This window comes from Anticarsia gemmatalis, chromosome 11, assembly GCF_050436995.1.
Source record: "Anticarsia gemmatalis isolate Benzon Research Colony breed Stoneville strain chromosome 11, ilAntGemm2 primary, whole genome shotgun sequence".
In the NCBI taxonomy this organism is placed as follows: Eukaryota; Metazoa; Arthropoda; class Insecta; order Lepidoptera; family Erebidae; genus Anticarsia; species Anticarsia gemmatalis.
In genome coordinates, this window is record NC_134755.1 from 3,900,289 (window position 1) to 3,914,167 (window position 13,879).

Here is a 13,879-nt window from a genome sequence, read left to right on the forward strand (position 1 = left end):
TTACATTCAAGTAATTATGTATTAATTAACCCGTGTATAAACACACGTCATAACATTCAAATTTAATTCCGAGCTCGCGAAACACAGTATCATCATGGGACATTAAAATTATACTTTATCGGCACACCTTAAAGCGAGAATGACCCGTAACGTCCGTGTAACCATAAAAATAATGAATCATTTTATTAATTGTTAATCTGCAAATAAAACGGGGGCCGGACCGCGATGCTTTTCGTGCTGATCACCCGAGGTGCAATAAAACTTTGCCGAGGGCCCACCGCACCCAGTAATTATACAATGGACGCACCGCGACCGCATATTTTACAAGCGAAAATGCACCGCAAAAACTCTAAAGTAGTATGTACAAAGAGTTCCGGTATATGTGCTGTGGTACTTTCTCCCGGTGCTCCCACGGCCCACTTGCCCCGAAAACCAACTTGTTCAGCGGGAACGCCCAAAATTCGGTGATTAAAGTGGTGCGGTGTGCCCACGTCTTTACTTTCGCGACGGCTCCCGCCAATTAAGCGGCCGCCCGGTGTTTTGTTTTTATTAAAGTGCTAAATGAGTTGTTCGAGATTCGGCGGTCTAGGCAATTATTTTGCAAGTTTGCACTCCAATATTGAGCTTTCATCCGCTGTGTCAATAAGCAACGCAAACACCGATCGGCGAATTCGATAACTATTGTTTGTACATGGAGAAAAGAGATGGAACATAAAACCGTGAAAGGATGAATGGGAAACGAAAACAAAAGTCTTCACACGCTCAGTAAAAACATAAAGGAAATAATATGTAAGGCATTACATTCATAAAAAGCTACGATATTGCATTCGGGAAACGAGAACCTTTTAGGAAACAATTAAAGATACACGCTTCCTTCACATGCTCGAGATAGCGCAGACAAAGACGGCAACAAAATTGCATTCCGACATGCCGTTCTACTGCCAACTTAATACAAACTTTCCCTTTTTAGTGAAGCAAAAGGGAAATAAGTGGGTAAATTCCTTTTGCGATTCGATCGGTAAGGCTGGTTGACCCGTTCACCCTTGAACCACAATTTCTAATGGGAGGTGGTTCATTATTTAAAATGTACATGTTTCAAACGTCAGCAATCGAAAGAACGCAGATTGATGCCGTGATAAGGATCCACTTATGTTTGATTTATGGACACAGCGAAAAAACATCATTACGAATGCAAATACTGAGGCTTTTGTGTTCGTAAGGAATTTTGATGTAATATACGTGATCGTCATTTTTTATTCCGATTGTAATATTGTTAGGGTGCGGTATTTATATAGCGAGGCAGGGCACACGATTTCGACAAGAAATTCTCACCACATTATTGGCTGGTTTCATCTAATATTGTCACTGGTAAATGCTATGCTTAACCTAATACAAACTTCATCATAAATAAATCCTATCCCTAAAGCTCGACCAAGCTGCCATACTCTATTGTGCTCGAGAGTCAACTACGTTGCGATGCGACTAGGGTCAATAATACGGTACGTGTATTATTCACTTGAAGACCTCCGTCTAGGCTTCTGAATCTCACATATTAAATGCCTTCCAACCGAATACTCGTACAATACTCACATACTTAACCGACTACAAAAGAGGAGGAGGTTATCAATTTGTTGCGAATTTGTTTTGAAGTATTTCTATCGCTGTAGTACTCGCTTAAATGACGAAGACAACATGATACAAGCTTGACTTAAATTTGAGATTTCGTTGATACTCGGCTATTTGAATTTAATCCAGAAATATATGAAGGTCACACGTTCAAAGTATGTTGAACAAAAACGTAATTACGTTTCATGAGTACGTTAATGTCTTTTACCGAATATTACCTCAGTATTCGTAATATTCTTGTGATTATTGCTACGTTTCGCTTCAGTTTTGTGTATACTTTTTATTTTAAGCCCGCTTTTAGCTTTTTCTATAAGTATGAGATCAAAGTAGTCCGAACTTACTGTATATTTCTTGTTGGTGTAATTATGCATAGATGTATTCCTTAGATATGTGAATGATAACTAGTTTCTGCAAAAAATAGGAACGTGAAAAACTTCCATTTCCCTCTATATGCGTTTCAGATGGGTCGCTGTTATTAAGTACATATTCCAATTTAAGATAGTGTTGTGGACTAACTATAAATATAAGTTTTTACCATACCATAGTATGCTACGTCTGAAGTTTTCATCTTCTTTATATACACGAAAGCTAACAATTTAAAACATATTTAAAAGAAACCATTAAAATTTTCTCTTAACCACGTAGGTGTGTAAAAGTGTGAAATCTTATTATCTGTGCTCACCCCCGTTTGTAATTAAACCACCATGACGATGCGGTGTGGCTTTACTTTCTCATTGCCACATATATTGTGAAGAATTAATGGTATTATTGTAATAATGAAAGTTATTCATGCTTGTGGTATGTGAACCCGCTTTGAGAATACCGCTAAAACAATTATCGTAAGATTAATGGGTTTGCAGTGTCGTTAACTTAGTTTAATGGCATTTTTTATGTCGTGAGTGTAAACTAATAGAAATGGTACCTACCAACGGAGTAGAAGTTTACGAGACCGCCTAGTAGGTATAATGCCTAGTGTGAGACAGCAATAAGCGTATCTGAGAGGCTATTGTGTATCTCAGTTGACAACCAGTTATTCTGTACATTGTTTCTTTTCTAAAATAATGACGAGTAAAGTTATGAAAATATCAGCAATGTACTGCATAGTGGATACATCGTTCGTTTTGCTTTTTATATGAATATATTATGGTATAGAGCAAAAAGTTGTCTCCAAGTTAGATGTCTTGATTTAATTCAACAAGTAACAAGGCTAATGAAACATGAAACTTCGTTCTAATTTATAACGTTCGTCTTAGACTGGAGTATCAATCTTTCAGATTCATTACTTCAACCAAAATTGGCCATTCAATTAAAATTGCTTTTGTTTCAAGAAGTTCATTATTGAAATTTCCCTTTTATTTTGGCCTTTTAAGCTTTGAATGCTTTCTTGTTTTCCTCAAGCCTCGTCCTCTGAGTCCATAACATGTTTTGAAATTGCCAAATTACTCTGGAAACTTTTTCAATTTGCCTTTAACGTTTACCATTCGCGGTGAACCTAAAAACTGTTTGAATCTTCAAGACTTGAGTAAATAAGCGCCTTTTAGAGCCCGTTTTCTCTTACGCAAAGATTTACTTACTACACTTTTCTAGTGTACACAAGAGGGTTTTCTTGTAAGACATTTCTTTTCTGCTGCTTGAATAAGTTGTTAGGCTTTAACTTGGTGCCAAAGATGTTTAAGTCTGGAAGTCAACTTAAGGTGGGTGAATATTCAAGCAGCTAACCTTTACGTTATTTCAAAAGTCTGCATTTTACGTATAGTCATCGTCATTGGCCTTATCCATGTATTTCAGATGATTTAGGTAGAATATAATATCTTGGTGTTAACGAGTGTTCTATAATATCATGGTTCCTCCTAATTTAAAAAATTCTGCATTTTTCTAATTGGCATTGGATTCTTACTTTGAGAATCTTAAATTGTCACAAACGATTCTAAAAACCGTCTGAAGATAACCGACCTACTCAGATATTTTATTGTACATGTCACAGTCAGACATAACCGTCTCAAATACTAAAACATTCTCTAAGAAACAGTCGTGGGTAAAGAATGACAATACTGCACCGGATTCCGTCCTACATGCACTTGGAAACTGTACCGGCAGACAAAGTAGGTTCATTATGGGAGTCTGTTGATCACTGGGAACAAGTAACACTGAACTATAGTACTGGTGTATGTATTACATTGTGGAAGGTAACGATATGATTGTGAACCGTGAAGGCATCGTAAATTTTCTGTTTGTCTTATGAGTATGACTGAGGTGTTTAATTAGAGTTGAGTTTTGCATTTGTCAGTTTCTTGTACGAGTTTTTAAATTTTTGAGGTGATTTTTACAAATAAAATTTTTAGATGTAAGGTTAATGGCTCATAATTATTCAAATTGATATCAATATAACGCTCTAGTTCTTTGGTCGTTATTTTGATCTAAATTATATTATATGGTGGTTTCGTTTTCACATTAAACAACTTATCATGAACTTCAACATTTAATTATATTAGAGTACAAGGTAAACAAGACATTTTAGGTCCTAATAAAACTTAATCACACTGAAAACTTTGGCGACAGTTAAGTCAGTTTACACAAAATGTTTGCGAATTCAATTTTCACAAAAACCTAAATCAATTTGTGAAAAAACGTTTCGATTTACTTATTTTACGACATGTGGTTTTGTGTGAAAGGTGTTTGTTTATTAAATTCACGTTGGGTCGCAAAAAACGGCGGCTGGCTGTATTGAATTTGTTTGACCGCAAAATAATCTGCGAATATTTTAAGCATTCAGATGCCTTTTGCTAAAACAATGTGGCTTTATATGGAACATTCTCGATAGTAACCTGGGGTTTGTCAATTTGTAATAGGCTTGCCCCTTATACACACATATAAATAGTTCGCCATTTATGTAGTTACAATGGAAGTATTCTACCATATAGTATTCTAATACGTATATCCACGTTTCGACAAAGGTGTATTTCTCATTCTTTCTTTTTCACTTATCATCTTCGAGCAATGTTATAGTTGTGCTACAATACGAAAAAAACGATATGTGGTGGTTTTGAAATGCCGCTGACCTATTTTTCTTTTATTTACAGATCAGGATGCGGCTGCGAAGAGGCTTTACTATAGGAGTTCTGCTCATATTACACATGGTGAGAATACTTTGAGCTTTTATTAACATTTTATTTGTGGTGAATCACATTGAATTTCAAATATCGCCTTAATTTTACCGTTATGATAATATGTAGAAAAGTCTGAAGAAAGACGTGAGACTAATTTATGAGGAGAGTAGTTACATTTTCTAGTTAGATACTAAGAGCTTATTAAATGCAATTTTTTATTGTCTTTTGGTAATGTAGGCAGGCCTGCTGCCTGTTTTTATACATTAATTATCTTATGTCAAGATTTTCTGTTCTTAAATTATGTAAGTAAATATCTAATATGCGGCTACTGACTACACTTATCATAACATGCGTATGAAATGATTTTATGGCTTCCGGAATTACAAAGGACAGTTAAGTTGTAATTCTATATTATTGAAATAAAAAGGGCCTCTAATTTGCGACGACTTCATTAACTTGCGACTACTTGATTATAACTATAGTTTACCAAACTCTACTCACTTATTACCTGCATTACTAATCAATTATTTGTTGTTAAAACTACCAATAAAATAACAATTTCTAAATATAATCCGGTCACGTATAACTACCAAATTGATTCAACCAATAGAAAAGTAGAAAGGGGCGGACATTTTGTTACTGAATGGAATATGGTTATGGAATATATTATGAACATGACCATTTGACGATGCTAATTTTTATTGTAAGGGCGGGGCTTAGGAGTATACAAGGCATCCCATTCTTCGAAACTATGAGTGGTCGTATAGTTTAATTATTAAGCTGTGGACTACTTATGCATATAAATTTAACCCATCCTACTTATTCGTTCAGTTCAAATAGCTTGAATAATTTTGACTCTTGCTTGATCATTTACTACGAAACCGACGGAAATGAATTCAAGTCATGGGAGATACGATGTATTTTTACCTCTTTTCATATTTTTATATACATAATAGTATACATAAATAGTAGATATCAGTGAAAGTAATGCAAAGTTTTTATGAAAATAAAATGTTACTTCTATTCTAGATTAATTCACTGATATATGTAGTTTTCATATTCAGATTACTGTATGGGTTATCTCCAAAATCTTGATATTACACTGTTCATTGTTACAAAAATAAATAATAAAGTGTAATTCCAGGAATTCACATTACAATATCAACAATAACTGTCTACCCAATTCCTTATAAATCAACAAACGTCAAATTAACTAAAGCTACAATTTATCTGGAAAAATCATATTTTCATAATTGAAACCGACACTTGTTATTCAAATTAGATTTAGGGATGTCCTTTACCTAAATCCGTTTTATCGATAAAATATAAACGTCGGGTCAAACGTCAAACCCCGTTTCTCGGTATAGAGGCGAGTAAATTGAATAAATCTGGAGTATTGCGGGTTTGTGAATTAGAGACGTAGGTTTTGTAAAGGGTTTTAGATGTATTGAAACTGTTTTCTGAGAAAGTAGTATAGGTATTAGAGTGATATTTTAGTTTATTGGGTTTATTTTAGGAAAACTGTGTAATGTTTAAACGTTTAACCCGTATTTCGTTAAATAAATAGAATAGGCGTTTTAGTTACTTAAATATGCAGAGACGGTTGAAACGATATGTACAAAATTTGGTACACAAATAGTAGGTATATAGCAGGCATGTTTGACGGGCAATGTATCTTTTTATCTATATCATCAAAACGCAAGCAAGCAAATCCATCATAGCTAGCATTACATTTAACACAAATATTATGCAAGATCTCTTGAGGCTTATATACTCAGGTATATTGTTTTACAAATTCACTCATATGCTTTTGAGTGTGTGATCATTTTGCGTCGTAAATTCCATATGAACATAATAAATTCTCGCCGTAATTCTTGTTTATAACCGTAAACATTTTACATTACTTTATATTATATTTACGATGATATTATGTATTGAATATTTTTTGCACCGTTCACTCTAATTACTATTGTTTATACTGGTTGAAAATTGCTTACTTTAACAACTACATCTGGTATAGTCATTACGAAAACGATTGTTAGCAAAAGATTAATTTTCTTGTGGATGTGGTACGATAGCGAAACGGTTTGTTAAATTAACAAAGCGTTTGGCTATTCACAAATATTTTACAGTGGATTTAAATGTTGTAAACTCGATTCTTGACTCGAGACTAGTTGCACTATGTGTCAGTGGTTTAAGTCCTCGCCATACAAGATTGATTTAATTAAATCAATAAATTATAATTATTTATATTATCGTATGATTAAGTGTCAAGCCTTTAACATGGCCAACTGACTGTTACTTTAATTGACTTTTTACGATCCCCTGAGACGTTCAATTCAAATACCACTATGCAGTCACCCATCTATGCGAAGACCACGCCAAGGTTTTCCATACTCACAGATCGTTTACCGATCGGTGAGCGCAGCTGATAGAGCGTCTATGAAAAAATTAATGAAGTATATTCTATTTTGCATTTTAAAAGTGTTCACCGTAATTTGACCGTGTTTCTCTTGGTTGATCCAAGAATGCATACAGATCATATAGTATACAATTTATATCGATGATTAGCCGTAATTAACAGACCATAGAAGATTGGTTGTATCATTAGTTAATCGGACCGCGTAGAAGCTTCGGGTAATGATAATACACTTTTTTAGGTTCATAAATTGTTTTAAATAACTTAATCGATACGTAATCTCGTATCCGTGATTCTGTCCGAGTGGACTATATTGCTATAGCCAATGTGTTATTCTTATACATAAAATACAGAATTACTAAGGTTTATCAAGACTCATTCCGTAATGCGTGAAAGAGTAAAAAATACGCGTCACAAACTTACGCGTAATTTGTTAATTGTTACGTGTATGTGTAATATTTATTTAGTAAAATCATGAATTAATTTGAGAAATCATGCTTTTAGCATCAGCCAGCTAGGTAACATTACCATCGGTTCAGTAATTTCTTAACAATCTGTCGGTGTGCATGACTATTGTCATGTCTCTATTATGTTAGTAAGTCTATGTAATTATTGATGGATAGATACGTAAACAAAATGAACAGTCATGCGCGATTGAATAGAAAAAATGCAAAGCATCACCGTCAACATATATCGTTAGCTAAATCGTATGTGCTTAACTTTACAATGTAAACACATCAAATAAACTATATGCATTATAAAATAGAAAATATACATACTACTACATTATGAAAACCGCGAAAGAAAAGCGACTTTTACTAAACAAACTAAGGCGTTCATAGTTTTGCTTAGATGGGTGATCGCTTAATGGGATTTGATTTGAGTGTCTCTAGTGTGGTTTCAAAGGCACGTAAATTGTCTGTCCCGGTTGCTGTTAATTAGATAAATAGTCGTTGAGCCATGTTGCAGGCTATTCCGTCGGCTTAAACAACTTTGACATGAGGCTGACCTCTAACCATAAAATAAAATACAATAAGAAAAAAATACAAACTATATTAAGACTAGCTGACCCGCGCAGCTCTGCATGTTCAAATTAAGATATAAGATTTCTAAGTTTGACCCTGGATCTCTAACCAGCTCAATCCCAGAGCCAGGTACAGAAGGTTAATTAAGAAAGTATAACAAACCTACAGACAGACGTATTTATAATACTAGTATGGAATTATGGAATATATCGTGAGCGGTCACCATATTTTTGTTTGTGAATTATTATGATTAATTGGAGCAACACACTAATTCGAACAGTAAACTGTACAATGGGTGAAACAGAGCGCTTATTTGAAAGTACGCATGGTTTTATGCGCTATGAAGATATAAACATTTTTGAGTATTTGGTATGTACTTTGTTAAGTTTATTACTGGGCATAAAGCTGTTCTATTGTTTTTATGTCATAGTTTGAGCAGCATTTCATCTGAAGTTTATTTTAGCAGTATTATATGAGCTTAGTTAGTGCGCCTGCAAATATAATTTTAGGATTAGAAGTTATTTACGTACCAACGTTTATAGTAAAACATCAAAATTATGATACATTTTAAAGTTGACTGTACTAGTTATGAGCCTGCCAGGATTCACGATGTCTACACAATCAGGGAACATACATGGAAATAGTGAACTAGAATGACTATGAATTAACTACTACTAAAATAAGACAGCAAACATAACGAGAAAAAATAGGCAACTGACAAGACATTATAACCACTATTTCCGATACCAATCAAAGTTGTATCGACGTATATGACAAAACCAACAATATTGTAAACACACAGTGCTTACATTAGTATAGAAAGTTAATTAATTTAATCGACAACGTTTACGGACTTCACTAGCCGCCGACTAGAAATCACCGTATCGAGTGTTTGTCTTTCCTATTTTCACAAAAATTGCTATAATCTGCTCGTATCGTTTAGCTAAATGTGAACGATTTTCTACTCAGCGCTCGTTTGAATGATTCATGTGGAACATTCATCTTTTTATGCCGTTAACTTGACTATTTATTATGGAAGTAATGCGTCTGATCTTTTCGGTTAGGAATAAAATTTGACTTAGATTTTATTTCGTTTACCTATTTATGCTTAGATTCGAGTCTAAAGTGTTTAGGTGGATTTAATTTAGATTTTTGCAACTTATTATAAATTATAGGATAGTTATAGATATAAGATTTAATTACCGAGGGATATCTAACAGTTATTGTTGCTTAAGTGTTAAGTTCTTTAAATTGGCGTCCTAGTCCTAAAATCCTGTATAATAATCCTATATATTTATAATCATTTTATACAACACAATTATAACAAACAAAACAGTTAACGACATGAAAACCATCTCAAAAAACGATTTACAAAATAAGCATTTCTGTATCCATCAAATACTACACAATAAAATGAGACCAGTAAATCACGCAAAGATATCGGAAAACCTAGATAGAATCTAATACGGTCATCGGGTAGATCTGCCAAATACGGACACGTCGACCCACTGGACTGACGGACGTCGTAGTTCCGTCTGTGCCCACTATTTACGTGTTTACCCTACTGAGAAAAGTAACTGAACCCGATTAAAACAAACATTGTATGTGTTACGCGTGTAGGGCAAGAGGAAGTAACTTGGTGGGAGAATCTGCTGGACTTTAATACTTAGTTTCTCCCACCAAGCACATGCATCTCGAATATAATTTATTGTTCTGTGTACTTTTAAATAAGGTGGCTACATCAAACTGGTCCCTGCCGGCTATGTTTTAAGTACGAAAACTTAGTAGCTTTGGATGTACGATTTGGCTGGATAATCATTTTATTGTTTTGTGTATTTTCGAGTAAAGAAACGGTATCTAACAGGCCATTGTCAGCTAATAAAGCTTGCGGGTTACTTATTTTCTTACATTTTTTTATTCTTTATACCTCCGCCAGACACTAAACCTTACATACAAAGCTCTCAACGAAATTGTTAGACAATACAATACAGATATTAACGAGATTATGCATTACTTCGGTTTGCTTGACGTTTAACATTTCATATTTAATTATGAACTATTGAATGCTGGTGTCATACAGAAGTTGAGGTTTTGAATATAAATAATATATTGATTCTGACATAAACAGTTACAAGCATGTTTTTATTCTGATGATTAAATTTGGGTTATACGCTTTATAACTATAATATAGTAAATTATTATGTACGAGTAAGGGTGCCGTATATGAATAATAAATTAGAAAACGATTTCGCGTATTAACAAATAAAAAGATTCATAAAAATTAAATTGCTAGTTAATGAATTTCAGATAGATATAGCTAATAAATATTACGCCGTGTTAAAGCATGCTTTTAATCGTTTAAATGTTTACAACGTAGATCGTTAAGATAGCGATCACTTGAGATTCAAAGTGTATAATTTTCTACACTTATAATATTGTAAAACTGAATTAGAAAACTATACTTTTTATTGAATTACGACCTATTTTTCAAAACCATTTATTCACTTCCGATGAGGTTTATAAATTCTCTTTGAAGAAATGTAATAAAACATTGAAGAAATGTATAAAATAAATTAAGATTGGTGATAAATTTCAACTGCAAATTATATTTATTTAAACTTATTTCATACACTTTAAGCTCCTTTAATATAAAAAATAAAATTGCTATTGCAACGAATAAACGTCTAAACTCGTCCAAACAAAGCTTTCGAAAAACATAATAAAAAAACAAACCTAAGAAAGTTGAAACGATTACAAGGTCATAGAGTAAATGGCCCTAAAAATAAAATTTAAACGTGTTAGATAAAGGCTGTGTTATTCATGACGGTTTATGACAATGGACAGGTGTCGTGGAAAGAGTAAAAGCCGCTTTCCCGGCATACGCGCGGTCACACAGCGACCTACAGCGACGACATACATCCAGCTAAATCCTGCTCAGTTTTGTTGTACAGTACTATTTAACGCTCATTTTTGTGTTTGATTTTACGTTAAAATGTTTAACACCTAATTTGGAAAGATAAAGGTACTCGACTTGCCAAAAAAGTACAATTTGTAGTCTTCTTCTAAAATAGTGTAGTAGTAGTGCAGTCTTCTTATGGGCAGGCTGGTAGCCTCTAGATTTTATTAGGCTAAAAGGGCTTTACTTAATTATTTGTATTTTTTACCAAAGAAGTCTTGATTTGATTTTTAATTTAGTGACCAACAAATTTTATTCTTGATTTGATGGACTAGAAATTGAGTCCAATATTTTTTTGTAATTCGTTTAATGTTTCGGTATCAAAAGGAATTTGGAAGAGGATTTTGTAAACCCAAAATTTGTTGCTATCATTTTGTAATTAAATAACAAAACATCTCACTATTAGGTATAATATATGTTTGCATTAACAAAATATCGTTTCGAAGAACGAGAGTAGGCCTCAGACCAAGCTAGACAGACGGACGAAGACGGCTAATGAAAGTAAAATTAGTTCGAGAGCAACGCCCTGGCTGACACACTGCACTTGCTACGACGCGCCGCGCCTTAGGCCTTAATCACAATGCCTTCCGACATATAATGTTGAAAGATTTCTTTTATAATTTGTACGTGTTTTGTTTTACTCGGTATTGTGAGGCAGCTTATGTAAAGCGTAATTTTGTTGTTACCTGCTTTAATAGAGATCATATTATTATCTGATATACTACAGTTGTATGTCCATTGTGAAAGAGATCTTTGTTTAAAAAGCGTAAAAAATGCCTAAATCAAAACTGTTTAAATGCTTATTCATAAAAAATCTTAATAGCCCGATTTCAGATAAAAATATATTGGACATTCGTTATTGTTCCTCAGGAGTTATTATACGATTGATCGGTTCGGATCAGTTTACTAAAATATTGAAACCTATTCAATGTTTTATTAAACCGATCAGCAAGTAAGAAAATTTATATATTTTGATGAAATTAGTCTTCCGTTTTAACTGTAAACCATTTAGTGTTCTGGAAACCTTGTGTAATATTCATGGAATGAGAAGGAGAGATAAATTCACCTTTCGTAGAATCCAATAAATCTAATTTATCCTCGGATTAACTTAATCTAACGGTGGAGTTTCAATTTTGTAATCCTACACTTCGAAAGCTGATAGATAAAGCAAATGATTTTACAATAATCGGATTTTCAAGTTGAATCCTAATACGATTACTAAATTGTTCATGGGTCCGAGGTTTATTGTTCCCAAATATCGTTTGCCAACAGTTAAACAAGAGGAAAAACAATGGTAGCTATTGTTTTCACATGTTTTATGCATTTAGGTCGTTTTATTTCGTCGTAAAGCCCAAATATTTACATGCTCATAATGTTTTTGGTGTAATGGCTTACGGTTTAACGTGGTCCCTGTTTCTTGGAGACCCGAGCTGTTTCAATGCGTATACGGTTATGTGTTTGCCTGCGACGAAACATCAATATTAATATGTTTGCGGATATTTGTGTAAAACTTTGAACGAGTTTCGAAGTGGTTTACATGATAGTGGCTTAGTATGTGGTCGTAGTACGTTTTAAATAAAAGTTAAACAGTGTCAATTACAGTATTTTTTGCTTAATTATTAATTCGTTTGTGATATAATTACTATGAAAAGGTGACCTGCATAACGATGAGTCATCTTAGTAAGTTTGCTGGGAAGACCTGAAGACAAGGGGCGCGTGCCAGTGATGAATAGACGAAAGCATTGAATAAAATCCATGTCATTTTATCTCTTAACGTAATAAAATAATTACGAATAGTTTCTAAATACAATTCTCATCTCTAAGCTCCCAAGTTTCCAGGTAAAAACCTTGTTAACTCGGGTCCAATGTAAACAGTTTACGTACACTTGAATAATTTATCAACATTAAATTCAATTTGCCGATATTCGGTGCTTAATACCCGTGAACGAGTTCAATAAAGAGAATTTATGTTACAGCTCTCATAATATTTATTATAAATTGTTTGTATTTACTGTATAAACACGTTATTTGTGAAAGAAAATTGACAAACAAGCTGTACCTTTTCATACAACGAAATTACGCTTTAGTGTTTTGACGTATTGAGGTAAATATCGGATTTAAATAAGCTATACAAAATATTAATACACGAACTTTTATCTTCTGTAAATAAATTGTATATCGTGCGTACTTAATCTATAACCCGATAAAAATCTTTGAAAAACTTTCTCTCGGATTACATAATGCATATCAATCTTTTATCCAAGTTATCCCATTCAAATATAATTGCTGGATTCACTTGCCATAAGCCCTCGAATAAATCTCTATCGAAAAACGTATCTAGTAGAGGCCAATACTTTCTAATTTCATTGCCGGAGGCTAAACAAATGAGAGTTATAAAATTGTTGATGTCCGTCTAATAAAATGCTGTGTTAGATAGTACATAGGTGGCGACAAACACTGTTCGATACTTTCATTATTGAGGACACAATATTATAAAAATATATTCGGACACGTTTATTATGTTAGAGCTTATAAAAGCGGTACTGAAAACAGTAAAATCAAGTTTCGAAACGTTATCAAATGATCAATTTTATTGGTATTGCTAAAACAGTTTTAACTAAGAGCACGATACATTATTATGATAGTTTTGGAACACAGATTTTTTATTTTAGTGAAGATGAGCAAAATAATACTTGCCACTCTGACCTTGACCAAATAAAAGACCGAAATTTCTTTCTTATCTATA

The 13,879-nt window shown here is 33.4% G+C and overlaps 1 protein-coding gene across 1 annotated transcript in view; it reads left to right on the plus strand.

Annotated features, from left to right (window-relative positions):
- Nucleotides 1–13,879, plus strand: part of dy (transmembrane protein dusky) — a 34,462-nt gene that overhangs the window by 17,219 nt on the left and 3,364 nt on the right. The window contains exon 2 of the mRNA XM_076120147.1: nt 4,707–4,763. Within this exon, the coding sequence (XP_075976262.1) occupies nt 4,713–4,763 (51 nt within the window). The 5' untranslated portion in view covers nt 4,707–4,712. The remainder of the gene's footprint in view (nt 1–4,706; nt 4,764–13,879) is intronic.